At 37.5% G+C, this 21887-nt stretch overlaps 1 protein-coding gene across 5 annotated transcripts in view; it reads left to right on the top strand.

Annotated features, from left to right (window-relative positions):
* Positions 1–21887, top strand: part of LOC135464579 (oxysterol-binding protein-related protein 6-like) — an 81760-nt gene that overhangs the window by 45237 nt on the left and 14636 nt on the right. For 2 of the 5 annotated variants that reach the window (XM_064742011.1, XM_064742012.1), the window contains exons 3-16: positions 1688–1942; positions 2380–2433; positions 3395–3508; positions 4612–4762; positions 5215–5364; positions 6183–6274; positions 7621–7680; positions 9401–9538; positions 12493–12685; positions 14936–15075; positions 16660–16773; positions 19677–19787; positions 20473–20548; positions 20998–21173. In XM_064742011.1, coding sequence (XP_064598081.1) covers positions 1688–1942; positions 2380–2433; positions 3395–3508; positions 4612–4762; positions 5215–5364; positions 6183–6274; positions 7621–7680; positions 9401–9538; positions 12493–12685; positions 14936–15075; positions 16660–16773; positions 19677–19787; positions 20473–20548; positions 20998–21173 — 1824 coding nt within the window. The remainder of the gene's footprint in view (positions 1–1687; positions 1943–2379; positions 2434–3394; positions 3509–4611; positions 4763–5214; positions 5365–6182; positions 6275–7620; positions 7681–9400; positions 9539–12492; positions 12686–14935; positions 15076–16659; positions 16774–19676; positions 19788–20472; positions 20549–20997; positions 21174–21887) is intronic. The other 3 variants (XM_064742013.1, XM_064742014.1, XM_064742015.1) reach the window with 3 other exon arrangements.

The raw sequence follows: 21887 nt of genomic DNA, 5'->3' as shown, positions 1-21887 counted from the left end.
ACAGCAGGGTGATAAGTTTGATAAAATATGTGAATTTAGCTAAATGTCATTAAAGTTACGGCAGGGTGATTAGTTTGATGAAATATCATGTGAATTCAGCTAATTGTGATTAAAGTTACAGCAGGGTGATAAGTTTGATAAAATATCATGTAATTCAGCTAATTGTGATTAAAGTTACAGCAGGGTGATTAGTTTGATGAAATATCATGTGAATTCAGCTAATTGGGATTAAAGTTACAGCAGGGTGATAAGTTTGATGCAAAATTCCAGGAAATCATTGCACGTACCTGTACATTTCAAAGATTGCTTTGTTTAATTTGGCCTTGAAGGTTTATTCTAGTATAAAAAAAAGTATGTTTCCTTGAAGGCAAAGTGAACGCTAAAGTAAACACTGTCCATGTAAACAGTTCGAGTTTTTTTTACAGAATTATTTTCTCCAAGTAAATAAAAATGGTTTTAAAACATCAGACCCTATGATTGTGCATAGAGTCAATCGGAGTATACCATTGAGGTCATACTCAGTGTACCATTGAGGTCACAATCAGAGTGTACCATTGAGGTCACACTCAGAGTGTACCATTGGGGTCACACTCAGAGTGTACCATTGAGGTCACACTCATAGTATACCATTGAGGTCACACTCAGAGTATACCATTGTGGTCACACTCAGAGTGTACCATTGGGGTTACACTCAGAGTATACCATTGGGGTCACACTCAGAGTATACCCTTGAGGTCACAATCAGAGTGTACCATCGAGGTCACACTCAGAGTGTACCATTGAGGTCACACTCAGAGTGTACCATTGGGGTCACACTCAAAGTGTACCATTGGGGTCACACTCAGAGTGTACCATTGAGGTCACACTCAGAGTGTACCAGTGGGGTCACACTCAGAGTGTACCAATGGGGTCACACTCAGAGTGTACCAGTGGGGTCACACTCAAAGTGTACCATTGAGGTCACACTCAGAGTGTACCATCGGGGTCACACTCAGAGTGTACCATTGAGGTCACACTCAGAGTGTACCATTGGGGTCACACTCAGAGTGTACCATTGAGGTCACACTCAGAGTGTACCATTGGGGTCACACTCAGAGTGTACCATTGAGGTCACACTCAGAATGTACCATTGAGATCACAGCCATGTTTTCAGTTGAAAACAGTGCATTTCACGGTCCATTCAGCAGATGCATTCAGACATCCATATGTACATGCTTTTGGAGTGATGAATTCTAGCTGCCTATATGTGTAAGTTAAGTGTCGAAACACCTGATGTGACGTACGCTGTACCAGTGTGGTCAGAAATGCCACAGGAGATTCCAGTTATTATTATTGCATCATTGTGTATGGAGAGTACTTTATGGTCTTTAATCTGACATATGCATCATCTTGGGTTTTTTGTCTTTTTCGCTTTAAGGCCACACAAATTGAACTTACTGTTTTACAGGCAGAACCTTTTTTCAGTGTCATCGGAGGGTATAGAAATAAAAAAAATTGAAATGAAACTGAAAAATCATCTAAGTTGTGGTAAATGTTGAAAAACTCTGTCTCCGAAAATCATTTTAAAAAAAACCCATTAAGACTGAATGAAATAAAAAACGAATTTTTTTTTTTATTCCATTTTGTTCCGTAATTACCAGATGAATCTGTTTGGTACCTGGATGTTCATTAATACTTTATTTACCAGGACGGAAGTGAGGAGAGTATCTCGGGAGAAGGGAGTGGATATGCAGACGCCTCAGCAACATATACTGCGCCTGCCACATCGGCATCTAGTTCAGGAAAGACCTCCAATCGGCAGAAGACGCGCAGAAAAAGGAGGCGCCGAGACTGGGAATTCATCGAGGGCTTGCGAGATGGGCAGAAATGTGCAGATAAACCAGACAAACACGAAGGGTACTTGATGAAAAAACGCAAATGGCCGTTAAAAGGCTGGCACAAGGTGAGGACAAATGTTAGCTCGGAAAAAGTCCCCAACTATGGGCATGGTTGGGCATCCAAACTAATCCTGCTGTATTAAAACAAGTAAATTGAACAAAAGTCTGGTGGCTTACCAATTAAACATTTTCCAGTTTTCATACAAAGCTCTTTTCTTCACAGATTTAAAACTCTCACTTTGAGGTGCAAGATCTGTTATTTTAAAGTTTGAAATCAGAATCTTGAGGGTTGGCTTGTTGCAATGTTTGAAGTGTAGGAACCATGACCTACCTGTACAGCAAAGTCTAAGTTCAGAAAAGTAATTAAGTCCCCTACTCTCATAAACCAGACCATTATTGTTGTGTGTAAAGTGAATTAGCATACATGAGTACAAAACTCAATTCTAATAAAATAAATCAGTAAAGTTGAGTAAATTCTGTTATATACTTTATGCTTTTTCAGCGATATTTTGTCTTGGACAAAGGGATTATCACGTATGCCAAGTCACCAAGCGATGTGAGTATATTTTGTTACATTTACATGTATGGCTATTAATATGGACTGATTAAAAATTTGTCAGTCATTCAGTCTTTGAATCAACCTGAGGCAATTGAAGATTCTGTCATATCTCAAATGTTTATGGTGTGTTAACCTCGATTTAACGTTAATGTAATATATGTGACTCAATTTACATTTGGATGTTTGTATTTTTGATGTACTTCAATTCTTCAGCCTTTTTGCGTATGAAACAGTAACATTCCGCGCAGTTTATACCCATTTGTCAGTTTGGAGACAAAACTACATTGGTTGGATTGGCCAATGTCAGGGCTTCACGAAAAGTGTAGTTTTATTCGTCTGTGCAGCATAATGCCTTCAGAATGTGCTTAAATAAACACCTTACAAACACCTGAAAAGGTTGAAGAATTACAGTATATCCATATTAGTAAGCTAGGATTTCCTTCATTTACATGCACTGAATAATTTATCACTGAGGTGAAGACAAGAGTTTATATTTTGAGTTTTATACAAGTGGTATTATAGTGAAGGGTTCAGAAAAGTTCACGTATAAGTCAGCTTCTGTGGTATAGTACCATCAGGTTCAGTACAAGGGTTTTGTCTAGTGCCATAATGAATAGCTACCATGTTTATAGTAACTATAAGTATTGCCATTATGCTAAGGGAACTACTGTTACTGTGTTTCACCTAAAGGTTAGTATTCTGCAGTTGACCCATTTTGCTGACTTCTGATTGATTCATCCTTCTTGTAAGGCTACATAAGAGTTTTTTTTGAACTTTGGTTAATTTCCTGAAATACTTAAGTGTTGGCATCAAAAGTATCACTTTTTGGCCCTCATGCTCTTCTGAAAGTGCAGTTTTATATTCCAGGATTTATATCAAAAACGGTAGGCTTTGTCTTTCAGGCTTTACTGCAGTGAGTTCACTTGAAACTGTTGTTGTTGATCTTCTCTAAACGCAGGTCCAAAAGGGCAAGTACCATGGGGTGATCGACATAGGACTGTCAGTGCTGGCTTTTAAGCAACAACGACAACGATTGTACATCGACGCCGAAGATTCTATTTATCATATAAAGGTGAGATGATACGTGTTAAGTTTTTAAACCCTGAAGGAATTCCTTAGCGAGTGGTTTAGACTGCCAAAGTTAATTCAGACCTGTAGCCTTATAAACGGGTTGATTGAATCTGGCTCTAGATAACTTGGCTGTCAACTCCCTTCAAGGGATCTGCCGGTGGGTTTTCTCTCAGTACCATCTGATTTCCTTCACCAAGATTAATCCCCAGGGCCTAATCCAGCCCGTCTCAGCATCTGATTATCGGATGCTGCCGTTCCCCCTTTACGTCAAAAAAAAAAAAAAAAAAAAAAATTAAAAGAAACAGCCCAAATTCATTATAAGACTCTAATTATCTACTTAGTCACTAGGTTTCGGCTAGCCATTCGCCACATTAGTTTTGGCGAATATAATGTCTGTGTGGCGAAAGCAAATTGGCATCCCTTCACCACAATGGTGAAAGCAGTGGATGCCTTTGAACTTCAGTTGTTTTGGTTTAAAGTTCATAAATTTACTCAAATTAATGTTAGATGCAGAATCAAGAAGGATTATTTGACTTCATTGTGAAAGAACAAGGTTTTTAAAGAGCGTTTAAAATCGGAAATATATGCCCTGAAGCAGGTGGGGAAAATTGGACATGTGATAATTCAATTAGCATTCAGATCATGCAGGCCGGGAATTACTTTCAATTTACTTTCAAAAAAAAAAAAGAAAAAAAAAAATGCCGACCGACCGACTGACCCAACTACGTGTTGTGATGTGCACGTGGGATGGAGGTCAACCTTAGGAACTGAGGCCCTTAAAAATGTATGGGAGTGGAAATATTCCACAATGAGGTGCCCTTCACGGGTGGTTCCTCTCGCTGCCCTTCTGAGGCCAGATTAGGCCCTGATTCCCCAAGATCATAGGGATGAATTATTCTGAAGTACAACACGATTGAAATGAATGAATAACTATATGTAAATAACATTGGACCCTTGGAAAATACATTAATGTCTGAATATAGAAGAATTGTCGTGTGTCTATTCAAACTATATCAATGAAATATTCTTGAGTAATGTGTTAAATTGTCAGCCAACCAATTAATGTCTGTGACATTTGTATTAAACTTTTGTTGTTGTGGTCAGTTGAAGGACACTGGGAAGTTCAATGAGTGGCTGGCCAAACTGAAGCACCACCGTCTGTATAGACAGCATGAGATATCGTACGGGACAAAGGAAACTCCACGACTCACAGACCTGACCTCACCCTCAGAAGAGATCATACCCTTGTCTCCTAGTAAGGCAGCATTACAGCACCTTATTAGTTTCACTTTCACTTCTGCATTATTGAACCTGCACCAATCACTTTCACTTCTGCATGTAGAACTTGATGGATTTGTCTTACTGACTGAGTAGAAATACATGTATTTCAGAATGTTCCAAATTGACAAAGGTAGAGAGTGTAATAACATTCATATCTGAAAAAATAAAAGAAAAGAAAGAACAAGACAAAATTTCAGCTATCCTCTATTTTCACTGAATGGATATTAAATGTATTAACTATAAGATGGATTTGAGGAACATGACAAAAGATATATCAGCATCCCCCCAAATTCACATAATTTTCCCAGACATTGTTTAATGGCCTTTCATCCAGCATGTTCTTCCTCTTGGTGTTTTCTCTACCTTTATTAACAAAGTGAACTCTATCAAGAAATGAAACATAGTACCCTTTTGTTCCATCACCAGATGTAAATTTTGCTGAGAAAGCAAGGAGTGGGTCTCTGAAGCGTGAAACACTCTACCGGCAGGCCAGTATTAAGGGCACGCCCATCATGTCACAGAACAAGGTGGCTACATGGCTGCTGGATACGGCTGGGATAGAACACTGCAATAAAGGTAAGCTATCCCAGGGGGTGTTCAAGGGTCCGTACATTGAGAGATGAAAGTCAGGTTGTGGACTCAAGTCCAGCCCAGGGCTCTGATTCACCTAGTGATTGTATCATCTATTTTTATCCTGGCGAGGAACTAGCAGAACTGTTATCTCATCGGTGATTCCTGATTCATTATTTACTGAACAGCCAAACGATATCCCATTCTGTTCCCGCTTGGAGGATCCAGTGAAGCAAAGGGCATCTTTTCTTTGGAGATTTTTCTATAAGCGTATGTGATGTACTGTAATTCTTAAGCCTTTTCGTATGGTTGCAAGGCGTTTATTCAGAAAGCATTTATTCCGTGTGGACTTTATGTACTTTATGAGAAGCCCTGAAATTTAGCAATCCAACCCATGCGGTTTTGTCTTCAAACTCATGGGGCATCTGTGGCTCAGTTGGTTAGTGCGCTAGGGCGGTCTAATCACCCAGAAGCCTCTCACCAATGCGGTGGCTGTGAGTTCAAGTCTAGCTCAGGCTGGCTTCTTCTCCCGACGTGCGTGGGAAGGTCTTCCAGCAACCTGCGGATCGTCATGGGTTTCCGTTGGGTGTGTGTGGTTTCCAACCACCATAATGCTGGCTGTCGCTGTATTAGTTAAATATTCTTGAGTACGATGTAAAAATCAAATAAATAAATAAATAAGTAAATCCAAAATCAAATTAACAATGTTGCACTGAAATCTGTTATTCCATATGCCAAAAAGGTTGAGGAATTAGGGTAACTGATTAATTAGTTTTCCCATCACTGCAATATGTCCTTGTGATATCTGTTTTTGTTTTTTTCAGATCTCAGCGATGCAAAGCGGAACTTGTACGAGCTCCGCGACCTTTTGGATCAAATCCAAAATCTTCCAATTATAACGGATGCTATGTTTGAGGTAAAAATCCGTGAAATGGGCTGATCAGAGTACTTTTTGGTATAATTTGTATTTCAAATGTTGTTTGTTTCTCAAATTACTAACAAGGCATAACAAAATCTGGTCACTGGTTTTTGGGCAAGGGGTCATCTTAAAGTTTTCTGACAATTTAACTATTGTTAGAATGAGTAAATGATCAAGGCTCCATGCTAAATTATGATTCTGTGTTGCAAAGCCTTTAAAGTGAAAAGTTCTGCTTCATTTCGATTTTAGTTGTCTTTGTGTCATCAGGTTTATACAGTGGATTGTGTTTAAATTGAAATTAAATTATTCACATCCTTTATTGCAAGGTCTTTATTCCAAACATTTTATAATTTGATAACTACTCTTCTTTTTCATGTAAATATCAGTTCATTTTCCATTGTGCATTATTTTTGTGCTGTGATTTTGAGATGGCCCCTTATAAGATGATACATGTGGTACTTTGTTACTTAATATCTAATTTGTTAATAAAACTAATATTGTGGACTAAAACTGCATGGATTAGGTATCAAAATAACACTCAGAATGTCAGTGCTATGAAAAATCACCATTACTAATTTGATTAAGGCTCTCAGACTGGAACTATTTTTTTCTTCTGTTTCATTTTCTTTTTCATTATCTTGTCTTTTGTTGTTGTTGTAAACTTTGTTATCCATGACCTTGTTATAAAGGTTTTCTGGCCAAGAAATCAGTGATATATCATTTGGATGTCAACATCAAACATAAAGGCGTTTGGATACAATTTCCACATATTAACCTTGTAGAGATTAACGGTACAAAAACTGTATTAGACAGCAGTAGTGTATAATTTCTGTGCTCTGTCTGATTATGACCCTGTCTTTGTCTGCTGTGGTGAAAGCTAAATAAAATAATTATATTCAACATCTAAAGAGCCCGTCTCCACCAACTCCCCCTTCCCACCCAAGCTGTCTTATTAGAATGAATTTATATGAAGCCCACATTTAATTACAGGGAGATAACTCTGTAGCAAACATGAAAGTCTAAAATGCAAAGCGTATTTTATGTTGCAATAATACTTTATTGACTTCATTCATTATCAGAAGTTCATTGAATAAAAACTTCACTTATGTTTTAAGAAATTTAAAACCCAGCTGCAAATTTGAAACATGACATTATAAACAAGTCCACAATTAAAATATCCACCATTCTTTATTTTACTTCATTATTATTATTTTTTTTTTATAGTTTTGTTTCTGAATTAGAATAATTTTGTGTAGAAGTGTCCTGTGAGTGTTGTTAGTTATATAGATCAGGTGATGGTGCTAACTGTAATTTGTAACAGAATCATGCTAATTGGCTTGTAGGCTCAGCTCTCATTGGCTGGCTCCTGTTCAAACCTGGTCTGCACAGACCAATCAGCACAGGTACTTATAGATGTAGTGCAGAGGGTGCTGTTTCTTGGTGTTTTTTATTTGTTTATAGAAGCTGGTAGACCAGTGAATGATTTTGTCTTGGTGTAGGGTGGATTTGAAGTGGTAAGGCTGGAATTAAGGTGTATAGTAGGATTCATTTCACCGGTTCTAGTAGAGGACTAATCTGAAAAGATATGCTCTCAGTGTGTCTACTTTCAGTCAGATTAATTTGCGTATATATTGCTTTCCATATTTTGGGAAGTGAAGTTTAGCCTTTTGACTTTATATTTGTTTGTACTGGAGAATGATTCTGAATTCTAACAAAAGACAGGGTGAGAGTTAACAACAAGTCAGTGCAGGAAGTTGCTACAACACATAAATTTGTTAAACATGACGATATCGATCATTTTGTTTGTGTTAAAGATTCTGAAGTCAACTTTTGTTTTAATTCACAAATCAATAAGACTCTGAATTGGATTTTTCCAATCCAACTTCCGCACTTACATGTAGTAGGCAGAGAACACATGGGTGGTTTGTGTCAAAATTTTTTGTTGTGAGTCTGTTAAAGGCAAAGAAAACACTAACAGGAAGTACATGTGAGATGATAGACCTTTAAGTGATGTCCAGGAAAACAGTTCAATTTTTTTAGAATGTTTTTAATTGAATAGAATAGATTTGAAACAGTTAATTTTGTTGTGGCCCTTTCTGGCCATATTGTGGCCGCTGATGCAACAGCAGGTGTGTGGCATTTCACTCCATCGCAGGCCGCTGTACTTCTCCATACAATGTTCATATACCATCACATCACCTTTCTAAAGTCAACAGAATTCTCAGAATCAGGAAAAATGGGCAAGTTAGTCATGGACATAATATTATGGTCATTTAGGGCATATACAGCTATAAATGCATTTGCTGAATGTACCTTGGTGCAAACTTAGTTGGTAAATTTCTAAAAATACAAATCAAACTTTTTCCCTATAAAGTGTTCAATGAACTTTCATCTGACATATACTTCACTTACATGTAAGTGTTTCGTTTGCTTTTAGAGGTGATGGGTTTTCCTTTTGGGTAGGACATAATTATTTGGCAAATTTGCTGCCAGGTTAATTTAACTTTGACTGATTGATCTGGGTGTACGTTTTACTTGTCTAGATTTCTGTGGAGATAGGAAAGGCTGTCACATGGTGCACTTTCGATCATTCTTAATAAAGCATTAGATTTGCTGGTCTCATTGTGGTTCCACTGGTTTAGAGTTTTCTGCAAATGGATTTTTAAAGCAAAAGTCTTCATTGACATCTCTAGATTTTGGCAGGAAATGGTTTTGGCAAATATTTGTACTGGTAGATATTATTAACAAGTTTGGATTTATTTCTAGATTGTACATATAGAGATGTCTCTGTAGTTGTAGCTTTAGGGTAGCTTCTTTCAAAATAAAAAAGGTATCATATATTTGTTCAAAGTTTTATTCAAAGAAGGGAAATTAAAGGAAGAAAACTTCGTCTATGGCATTAGAGAATGTTAGACTTTTTATACTGTGATTCTGTAGTTAAAGATAACACTTTAATGCTTCATTTTTGAGAGAAATATAAAATGGTCTTTTTTGGTGACACTACTATTGTGTGTGCATTTTGGTCTCACCTCCCCTGAGTTTTTTGTTTTAGTTCTGTGTATTGTGAATGCCAGCAGTGTGTGCATTTTTTTGTCTTTCTCTCTTTTTCCCCTCGTCTTCTAGTGTCCGACAATTCTCGCGTCACCTCGGCGTAAGAAAATGGGACTGTCTCTGCGGAGCAAACGGAAAACCCGAACCTCGTCTTCTTCGTCCAATTCTACATGCACTTCTAGCCCTCAGCATACCCATTTAAAAAATTCTGTAAGTCTCCACTAGTCTCACTAACCAGACTTTGTGACGTGTCTTTAGGTAATAGTCCAGGGTCTGGCATTGATGCGTGAAAAAAAATTATGGCAAGCAAATTAAAATGGCCAGTTAAAGTTTGACATGATCTTGCTGTTTAGACTTGATAAATAATTGACCAGGAAGGAAAAAGAATAACTGTTTCAGAGCCAAGAAAATTATTGTTGAATATGGATTCTGTAACGTCATTTGAACTAAAATAAAACTTTTGGATAACTGAAAGTGTTGAGAATGCCAGACCCTTAACTTTAAAGAAAAAAGTCTGTCGTGTGAACATCTGTTTGTTACACCAGTAGGTTTGCAAAATAGATTTGTACATTTTTTTTCTTGGTCTTGTCAGATGTCGTAAAAAAAGTGTCTTATCCATTCGACAGATTTTAGATCAACCCTACAGTTTACAGAGTCTCCCGTTCGCTTTACAACTGTTGGTTATATTACTTAAACCTTACGCTTGGTGCCTGCAGCTCTGGTTGGCCTATGTTAATCTCTCATTGATACATTTATACATGTACATATATTCTTTTCATATCTTGCCTGATATCTCACACTAAACAAATATCTCTATTGATGGCATGTTTCAGCATTATAATCGTTCATGAAAATGACTATTAAAATTAAAGGCATGTGTAGAATGTCTTGTTTTTGCTCAAGGCATGAATTATATTGTGTTTGAAAACCATTCTGCATGCTACCCTACTCTTATTTACATTTGATTTTATGATTTTTCTGTATTATATTTTTATTACAGTTTTGTACTGGCTTCATAATTGGCATCAACCAATTTCTACAGGCTAGTGCTTTAAGTAAACTTCATAAATGACGCTGTATTTTAAAGTGAACTCTAAAGATTTCAAGTTTTTATTCATATTTCATAAAAAGTAATTATCTGGGTGATGTTTGGGACACAAAATGAAGGCCTTTTGTTGTTGTGATGTTTGGAACGAAAAGGGAGACAATCAGTGGTCTTTATGAAGGTTTATCTTTAAGCACTAATTAATGTGTCTACACTTCTATCTGTATTCAAATTTCAAATAACAGTAATAATAACAAAATTTCAGAACCAAAAAATTGTGTTAAATAAATCAACTTAGAATTTTGAAAAGACTTGCAGTTCACATTTCAGTTTGATATAACAGACTTTCTATTCACAGTGGTCGTACGGGGTCATGAAAATCCCTGGAAATCTCACTGGAAAAGTCATGAAATTGAACTAGGCATTTTTCCAGGCTGTACATTAAGACATGGAATATGAGCCCGCTTCCTTATGGAATCTGTATTTATCAAACTTTTAAGCCAAAAATTCAAGCACAGCTACAATTAAAATGCTTCACTTTAGAATGTTTAAAATTTGTACACTGGTTCTTCACTGTAGAACAATGCACTAACCACAATTTGACTTATTTCTTGTTCTGAGATTGGCTTTTTAAGGAGTTAGAATGCATGACTAAAATGTTTAAATTGCTTGGTAAATACGGCCCTGTCTGGGAAGCTATGAGAATAGACTAAACCTTTTTCATGCCTGAAAAATTTTGTGAATTTCACTGTGGGGTCATGAAATATCATGGAAAATAAACAGGGCAAGTTTTTATTCCTGTGTTATACATATTACTGGATTAATATAACATGCATTAAATAAAGCATAACAAAACTTTATATTCAGTAAAATGAGACTATACTATCATAAAAGACACCTAGAATTTTCTGACCAAGAATTGGTGCAAGCCCTGATTCATGTAAATTAATGAACTTTATGTCGACAGGTTAAATACAGGCACTGTGTTAGAAATCAAATGTTATTGGTTGTAAGACCAAAATTGGTAAAGCTTGCTCTTAGGTTAGATTTGCTATGTTTTAAGAATTATTACCACAAAAATGGTAATAATACCTGTCCCTATTACACTACTTGCCCTCTCACCAATGCGGTCACTGTGAGTTCAAGTCCTAGGGCTACTTTCACAAAGCCCTTTTTGTCTTAAGTCAGAATTTAAAAACTCGATGCTTAGTTTTTGGTTCTGGAAGTTGAAATTTTGACACATTTGTCTTAGGATAACATTGATGAAGGGTATAAAGCCTTAATTTCTAAAACCGAGAAATAAGCTTTGAGATCATATGTCAAATTTTGACTTAAATCACTAATGGCTTTGTGGAATCGACGCATATCATGCTGGCTTCCTATCCAACCATACATGGGGAGGCCTGGCAGCAACCTCTGGATGGTCGTAGGTTTCCCTCGGGCTATACCCAGTTGCATCCCACCATAATGCTGGCCGTCAGGGCTGATAAGTGAAATATTCTTGGGTTCGGTGTAAAACACCAAACAAGCAAGTAAATTTTAGGTTAAAAGAAACAAAAAGATGAAGTTAACATTTCCAGAACACCAATGGAAAGTAAATCTGTAAATAGGTTAACTTACAGTTCAAATTATCAGTTTTTGTTTTGCTGAGTTTAAAACAGCCAAATTTAAAATTTGAAGGAGAGTTTTATGTATCATGAACAGATATGGATATGAAATATAAAGAAGTTTGTTAATAACATTTATTTTAATTTAAATCTAACTAATCTAATCTAACTAATAGGACATCCAGAGTTAAATCTTAATGTTTGATTTACATTTATACATTTAAAAGAAAATGAAGTAAAATGTTTGAGAAATTTATGTAAACATTCCTCAGTTGTGGACTTTCAGAGATTTAAATTTTTTTTATTCACTTTTTTTCAGTGATTTTTTCAATGCGCTGGAAAATTGTATAAAGTTCACGGAATTTTACACATAATTTGGCCATTTTCCGATATTTGAAATGTTTGCTTTCATCCCTGATTGTTATTTTCATAGACAATATGCATGATTGTATACTTGGATGTGAAATTAAAATCAAGATTGTGACACAGTTGTCTCCCTTACTGTTGTACAGTCCAACTCTCACTATACACTGGCCCCTGCAGCCACTGACAGACTTCACATGAGTTCATCCAATCCGAATCTCGTGGAGATGGATGGAGAGAGGCCTCGCCCTACCAGCATGCCCGAGTGCTCCCTTCCCGATCATGAAACACGCATACAAGATATCAAGATACGAGAAAACTTCTTGGCCAAAGCTGAAGAAGGTATGTTAATGATAAAATTTGTTGAGTCAGGTGTTAGCCAGTGGGGTAGGGGTGGGGCCTCTGTGGCCTAGTGGCCACTGTCGTATAAATAAAGTCGTAATGAATACACCAATCCAAGACTTCTACTGTGCTTCTACTGTTCTCGTAAGGTAAAGATCACTTGCCCTATAGGGTAACTCTGAGGCCAAGGTGGTTAATGCGGCAGCTTCCTCCCACCATACATGTAGTTCTGGCTATCGTCGTATAAGTGAAATATTCTTGAGGATGGCGTAAAACACCAATCATAGAAATAAAACTTGCCTCGTGCCATTACTCTATAACACCGTGAGGTCCTTCTGAAAATCTGTGCGTAGTTGCGTGAAAAGTTTATATGTGGTTTTCTCAGCCTTAAGGTTTTATTAATCCTTTAATCCAACCTTCTTTGTATACGAGAAATGCCTGTGAGCACACAGGAGTTCACTACCCCATCACAAAGAAATCACCTGGTTTCCTCCCACCCTAATACTGGCTGTGGTCATACAGGTGAAAACACCAACCAGATAATTACCTGGTTTCCTCCCACCATAATACTGGCTGTGGTCATACAGGCGAAAACACTGACCAGATAATTACCTGGTTTCCTCCCACCATAATACTGACTGTGGTCATACAGGTGAAAAAACCAACCAGATAATTACCTGGTTTCCTCACATCATAATACTGGCTGTGGTCATACAGGTGAAAACACCAACCAGATAATTACCTGGTTTCCTCCCATCATAATACTGGCTGTGGTCATACAGGTGAAAACACCAACCAGATAATTACCTGGTACCTCCCACCGTAATACTGGCTGTGGTCATACAGGTGAAAACACCAACCAGATAATTACCTGGTTTCCTCCCACCATAATACTGGCTGTGGTCATACAGGTGAAAACACCAACCAGATAATTACCTGGTACCTCCCACCATAATACTGGCTGTGGTCATACAGGTGAAAACACCAACCAGATAATTACCTGGTTTTCTCCCATCATAATACTGGCTGTGGTCATACAGGTGAAAACACCAACCAGATAATTACCTGGTTTCCTCCCACCATAATACTGGCTGTGGTCATATAGGTGAAAACACCAACCAGATAATTACCTGGTACCTCCCACCATAATACTGGCTGTGGTCATACAGGTGAAAACACCAACCAGATAATTACCTGGTACCTCGCACCATAATACTGACTGTGGTCATACAGGTGAAAACACCAACCAGATAATTACCTGGTTTCCTCCCATCATAATACTGGCTGTGGTCATACAGGTGAAAACACCAACCAGATAATTACCTGGTACCTCCCACCGTAATACTGGCTGTGGTCATACAGGTGAAAACACCAACCAGATAATTACCTGGTTTCCTCCCACCATAATACTGGCTGTGGTCATACAGGTGAAAACACCAACCAGATAATTACCTGGTACCTCCCACCATAATACTGGCTGTGGTCATACAGGTGAAAACACCAACCAGATAATTACCTGGTTTTCTCCCATCATAATACTGGCTGTGGTCATACAGGTGAAAACACCAACCAGATAATTACCTGGTACCTCCCACCGTAATACTGGCTGTGGTCATACAGGTGAAAACACCAACCAGATAATTACCTGGTTTCCTCCCACCATAATACTGGCTGTGGTCATACAGGTGAAAACACCAACCAGATAATTACCTGGTACCTCCCACCATAATACTGGCTGTGGTCATACAGGTGAAAACACCAACCAGATAATTACCTGGTTTCCTCCCACCATAATACTGGCTGTGGTCATACAGGTGAAAACACCAACCAGATAATTACCTGGTACCTCCCACCATAATACTGGCTGTGGTCATACAGGTGAAAACACCAACCAGATAATTACCTGGTTTCCTCCCACCATAATACTGGCTATGGTCATACAGGCGAAAACACCACCCAGATAATTACCTGGTTTCCTCCCACCATAATACTGGCTGTGGTCATACAGGTCAAAACACCAACCAGATATAAAAAGGGTAAATCAAAAAGAAATTTAAAAAAAAAATACCGTATATTTTGTATATATATTTTATGAGGAAGTTTTCTCAGCCTTCGGGTTTTATTAATCCTCTATAAGCTGACCGTCGTGAGTAAAAAAAAGACATTAGATTAAAACATTTTATGTCTATTTGATGAAGAGGTTGGTCAAGTTTTAATTTGCATTTTCTATATTCCTCTTGGCGCCCACAGTGACAGAAATTCTAAAGTCTCTAGTGAGAATGATTGGTACTGAGCGGGATCGTCTGAAGCAAGCGTTTGAACAGGAAAGTGGACCAGGGCTCCAAAACACGTCCAACTCTATTACAGCACTGAAGACAGGTCTGGCAGAGGTAAGTATGGCAGCCATTTGGCCTGAACCATCCAAAAATTTTCTTGCTTTTTTGCTATCCTTTCTTGCTATCCTTTATTGCAATGCTTGCTTTGTGTTGCCACACTGTTGGTGCTTGAACAGCATGCCTTGTTGCCTGTTTGTACCGTTTTATCGGCATGATCAGTTCAGGGGAGCTAACCCAGCTCTGCAGGCTAGTTGTGGAATGTGAGTCTTTGATTTCAAATTTTGCTCGTTATATTTAAGGAATTGATAATAATTGGGAAAGGAAAAAAAACAAACTGTGAGGAAGCTAGTGTGTAAAGGACAATTGAAGCAGGATGAGATGTACATAAAAATGTGGAGGTGGAATTTCAGACTATTGAATTTTGTAACAGCTTATTTTGTTGCTTGAATATAGAAAACATTGCTGTATCATTTTGCAGTTGATACTTAAAATAGATCGTACCCTTTATGTTCATAGCGTGATTGAAGCTAATTTCCTGTAAAACTATGCTACTAATATTTTGAGAAAATATTTGTGAAGATATGAAAGTTTTATAATTGAGTTTAAAGTCCTGCTTGCGGCAAAGAAAATCCTGCTTGCTACATAGTAAGTCATTTTTTATGCTTGCTACATATAAAATCCATTTTTCAATAATGGAAATCACGCAGACGTATTTCCCACTATATCAAAATGGAAGTATGTGTTTATTTTTTCTTTTACACCACAATCATCGCTCAGTTTTACCATTACATTACCTGAAAACAGTTTTGTGGATGTTTAACAAATCCTGGTGATAAAATTTGAATTTCTCACTGACAGTCTACACTTCGTATTTTGATATGTTTATTGTTTGTTTTTGTACAAGAATATATATATATATATTTTCGGACATGAATTTTGTTTTGACAAAAAATTGCAGAACCAAAAAAGTGGATGCATCTCAGGACACCTTCGTGGTTTTTACTTGCTTCGTTTTGTGGCATGTGGTGACAAAAAAGTGCAAATTCACTATCATAGCTGCGACATCAAGCACAAAATTGATGTCATCTTACATTCAGGCTTCAGGTTATGTGAATGGCTGATGTTACTTGATGGGATGTTAAAAATGTTTGCGACTGATGAAGTCACTGATAGAGCTGCTTTTCGCAATAAAAAAAGCATTATAATTCTTTATTTAAAGCACTATTCATCCCTGTGTGAGCACTATTCATCCCTGTGTAATGCACTGATTATTAGGCTCGCTGCACAGCACGCACAAAGAGAATGCAAAGCCTCTTTTATATTTTGCAAAGCATGTCAACTGCGTAACAACAACAACAACATGTAGTTCAAAACATAGCCAGCTTCCATTGCTTCGAGTTTCGGGGCTGGTAAAAGGTAGATTTGGGCTGCAAAGATATAACTAGGCCTCGGTATATAATTGCTTGACTATATACATTTCTTTGATGGGGAATTAATATGAAAGATATACTATTTATTTTCCAATCATTGAATAGAGAGCTTTGGGGGGGGGGGGGGGGAGGAGGGTCCTTTTTGTCTGTGACACATACTTTAAGAGACGATACATTTTATAACAGTGTATTGTGTTACCATAAACAGGCTCTCAAACAGAATGCTGATCTTCGTTCTCGGTTGACTAAGATACATGCAGACTCCGCGATTGTCGAGCCGATCATAAGCCCGCCTTCCCCGCTAGCCACTCCTGTAGATCAGGTAGGTTGTCGGATCCCAATCCCCAAGTCTGATCTTCTCACCCCTGCCATTTTTCCTGCTGTGTCGCACAAATTTGAACTTTTTGGATTTTTGTCCTGTCAATTTCAGTTTCAAGACAAGTTTTTATCTTGAATGTCAGGAATGGAAATGCTAAATTATAATTGTACGTCTTATTAATTAAGATCTTAAAGTTTTATTTATATCAAGATATTTTATAATATATTCAAAATTCTTTTACATGATAAAAAGTTTTACATGTACATGCCAACATCTCGGCCTGAAGGAGGATGGTGAAAAAGTCTCCATCCAAACAGTTAAACTTTTTTAATTAAAAGGCGTAATGTGGTGTCATAGGTTTTCAACTTCTGTAAATTGCTTTAAAAAATTAGTCTTCATGCAAGTAAGGAAGTTCGGAAAATGATAAATCTCGGCTATATTACAGCGACATCTGGGTCTGAATCGGTTTGTTTTTGTAAAAGTTTCTCAGGACAGTGAAATTTGAATTTTTGTTCCAGTTTTGAACACCAGGTACTTGAGCAGCTTAATTCTTTGAGACATATGTATTAATATATGCAGCTGGAATTCACCTCATCCTGTCTGTTAGGCAACGTCAATTTTATTTTGTCTTTGATGGGCGAGCCGACACTAAAAATAAAAATGGAATTCCACCTATACAGTTTATCCAGTCTTGATGTTTTTTTTTTATGATTTTCCTGTTTTACAACTGAAAGCTTTCTGACCATGTAAATGTCTTTTTTGTTGTCAACAGGAAAAATTACTGGGATAAATGATTTTACATTTTATTTTTATACCCTCCTACAACATTGAAACACATTTATTCTGTCTTTAAACAACAAATATAATTGGTGTGGCCTTATATATGAGGTACATTTATGTTAATGGCCTTATATACAAGGTACGTTTGTGTCAATGGCCTTATATACGAGGTACATTTATGTTAGTTGTGTTATGTTAATTAAGCCACATTCACCCCTTGTGATTCGTCATGCCAATTTGCAAGGTAACAAGGTAAAGCCATAGGTGTGAATACCAAGCTTCTAAGTTTGACAAAGGTATACTGTGACCTATTTTGTAAATTGAGGAACTTTGTTACCAAATTTGAACTGTAACACATGCACCCACTTGGCTGCAGGATGTCAAGCCAAAGGTAATTACATCTATTTGGATCATTATGAAATAATAGCAAAATTTACCTTGGATTTGCTCTGACCAATTTATTACCAAAAAACTCCTAAGTATAGTCGCTTCAGAAATGAAGTATCAAAGCATCCGTAGATAGGCCATTAAAAACTGTATCTGAGTATATTTGTGTTTATTTATTTATTTATTTTTTTCACTCATTTAAATGCAGTCTGTTGTGAATGATATGAAGTATGGTCATATCAACTTTCCTCGTAAACCAAGAGTTCAATGTCCAATTCACTTTATTGTCCCAGTCATACATTAGATTGAATATTTGCATCACAAGAATTTTATTCAAAACATAAAAAGTTGTGTTCTTTCATTTTGTTTATGTTCTGTTGCTGTGACCTGTTTGAAGCTTGTGTTTATAACATTTTTGAAAAGGGTTGTTAACTCATGTAAAATTCAAAGTTTTAATTTTATAGCAGAAAAGTGAATTCAGAGTATGTCATATGCAATAGATTAAGACAGCTTTTATTTATACAGCTTCATTTGTGAATTAGAGTATATGTAAGAATTTTGAACTCTTTTTTTCAGTGAAGGTAAAAAAGTATGGCTATAATGCTATTGTCACACCAAAGTAGTTCTCAAAACGTCCTGCGCATCCTAAAAAAATTCGTAAAACAGGCTGTGGTCATCGCAGAACATGTAACTTAGGCCAAATGATGTCTAAAATAGGATGCACATCAAGTCAACGAGCTGAGACGAGTTGGGTCCGTCTGTGGACAGGATGAACGAGGTACAAACGGACCCCATGGGGGTGCACATGTACTGCAATTGATCAGTTGATGTCCAACTACATCAGGTAACATGTTCCTAGTAGGATCGAAGTACGGCAATTTTGTTTGTAGTACGTCTGTTTCGTTTTATGGACGTTGTCACTCTGTCTAATTCCAGAAGGGGAATTTTGAGTACTGCAGCACTCTTCCCGCCTGAGCCCGTCCATGAGGTTCATGTAAAGACCGTAAAAAGTTACTACAGTGTCCACTCCGTTCGCACGCAGTTTGAGCCTGTACTGCAGCACTCTTCCCGTCTGAGCCCGTCCATGAGGTTCATGTAAAGATCGTAAAAAGTTACTACAGTGTCCACTCCGTTCGCACGCAGTTTGAGCCCGTTGGGCAGCAGCTTTAAGAACGTTGTGAGAACTTGTTTGGTGTGATGGGGGCATAAGAAATGTTACGCAGCTATTTGTGTTTTCTACAACTTTGAATACCTTTAGTTGACATGTATGTTTAGCCTAGCCTTCAGCATTCAATCTAAATCGTTTGAAATCATTTGCATTGAATTTGAACTGGTTCATCATATGATTGGTTTATTCAAGCATATTCTGAATTCATTATTGTGTGCAGACTGATAAAATCCCATTTTTTGTGAAGCCCTGAAATTGGTCAATCCAACCAATGTAGGCTTGTCCCCAAAATAAACTTTTCCTTAAATTGCACTGAAAATTGCTGTTTAATTTGTGAAGACGTTGAGGAATTAGAGTACTTGATGATTGTCTTCGTGCTCATAGCCTGAAATGTTGTTGAAACTGCACAGAAATGTTGCTGAAAAAGAACAAACAAAAAGTTAGGCATGTAACTGTGTCATATGTTGTCTTAGTTCTAAATGCAACTATTAAAACATGGTTGATTTTTGTTTTCATCGTTCATACGTTTACATTTTGGAGTTGTGGGTAACATATTGACATTGTTCTTCAGGATCCCCCATTGCACCCTCTGAAGCCGTCATTATCTGCTGAAAGCTGCTCCGTCGCAGATCTCTACTTTGATGCAGAAGAAACGTTAGGAACCAGTGACTCATCTTCAGAGGTTAATTCATGTATTTGAAGCAATTTTTGTATTTTGGGATTTTTTTACATTTTCTTTTATTTTTTTCACATTAAACAAGATCTGACTTGAAGTTTGTTGGATATTTCCAGTAGTTTTCTCTTACCTGTCAGGCATACAAATTGAGCTCCGCAGGGGAGAAGCTGTGAGGGAAAGCTCATCAGTTACATGCCAAAGGCCGATGGTTTACTCTTGGCATTTATCCGTTTATTTTTGATATGATTTCCTTTTCAAAGCAAAAGACACCAAATTTCACCTTTGTCAGTAGCTCATTCTGTTCATGTTAAAAGTACATGTAAAAATTACAGCCATTTAAACTGCTATTTTTTAATTCTCCTATTGTATTTTTGAAAGAAAAAAATTATAATAAATTGTAAGGCCAATATGAATATAATATTCGCTTTCTCAAATTCCAAATATTCTGTGTTTTAGGTCATTTCGTTTTTTAGTGAACTTGTATAGCCTAATTTATTATGTATGTATATAATACATCTTTTTCTCCTTTAGGTCATTCATTCTGATTTATATTCAGACCTTTATGATTTTAGCTAAGAAATGACAGCATATATATACTATTTTGCATATTAACCTTTAACATTTTTCTGTCATCCAGTGAAAATTGCCAAATTCCCATGTTAAAATTAACCATGGGATTTTGTTGTTACAGGCTTCTGATGAGGAAGAGATTTCCAGCGATATCTCAGATGACAACGACACAGATCTCACGCAAGCCCATACAAGTGGTCAGTTTTCATGATCATCATGATCAGTTTGTAGAGACTTAAAGAAGTTAAACATGTATGAACTATGGTATGAATTCAGTCGAAGGAAACAAATTCTAGGAAGTACTTGGTTCCATTTTCATTTCATTTGCTGCATTTGATGAAAATGATGCGGGAAAAAAAATCTCATACTGTGTGAACGCCACTTTATTATTTTGAGTCTTGATTGTTTAGAGCTTTGTCTTGGCAATGAAGCCTCGCATCTGGGAAAGTTTGTCAGCAATGTGCCAAATGTCAGTGGTTTATGTCATCACCTTGATATGACTGAGAAACTGTCATACAAATGAATTATTCCAGATTTGCGGAAGAACACCAGTCAAAGATATCAAACTGTTCTACAAATAAAATATTCATGATTACAGTATTAAACACCGTCAGTAAGATCGGTCAAATGTTTTGTTTTTTTCCAGTGTCAGAAGAACTAATTCCCCAGAAATATCGCACGGGTCGTCGCTCAGTTTTGCCGCGCCCCAAGCCCGACGTAGGCGATATCAGTCTATGGAGTCTGCTGTGTAAGAACATCGGCAAAGATCTCTCCAAGATATCGATGCCTGTGACGCTGAACGAACCACTAAATGTGCTTCAGGTATTGTCATAATTAAGGCTAAAGCTCCATTCTTATCTCGACTATCTAATATCGATTTGGGGAGGTGGGCAAGGGGGATTTCAAGAACTTTGTTAGCATGCCAGCATGACCCAGGAGTCTCCCACAAATGTGGTCACTGTGAGTTCAAGTCCATGCTGGTTTCCTCTGTCTGTATATGAGATGGTCGGCCAGCAACCTGTGGATGGTCGTGTGTTTCTCCATGCGGGTTTCCTCTGTCTGTACATGAGATGGTCGGCCAGCAACCTCTGCATGGTCGTGTGTTTCTCCACGCGGGTTTCCTCTGTCTGTACATGAGATGGTCAGCCAGCAACCTGTGGATGGTCGTGTGTGTCTCCATGCTGGTTTCCTCTGTCTGTACATGAGATGGTCGGCCAGCAACCTATGGATGGTTGTGTGTTTCTCCATGCTGGTTTCCTCTGTCTGTACATAAGGTGGTCGGCCAGCAACCTGTGGATGGTCGTGTGTTTCTCCATGCTGGTTTCCTCTGTCTGTACGTAAGATGGTCAGTCAGCAACCTGTGGATGGTCGTGTGTTTCTCCATGTGGGTTTCCTCTGTCTGTACATGAGATGGTCAGCCAGCAACCTGTGGATGGTCATGTCGGTTTCCTCCCAGCATAATGCTGGCCACTGTCGTACAAGTGAAATATTCTTAAGGACAGCGTAAAACACCAAATAAATAAATAAATCAAGAAC

This window comes from Liolophura sinensis, chromosome 4 (genome assembly GCF_032854445.1).
Source record: "Liolophura sinensis isolate JHLJ2023 chromosome 4, CUHK_Ljap_v2, whole genome shotgun sequence".
NCBI classification, from domain to species: Eukaryota; Metazoa; Mollusca; class Polyplacophora; order Chitonida; family Chitonidae; genus Liolophura; species Liolophura sinensis.
Note: the sequence above shows the minus strand (reverse complement) of the source record. Positions and strands in the feature narration are given on the sequence as shown.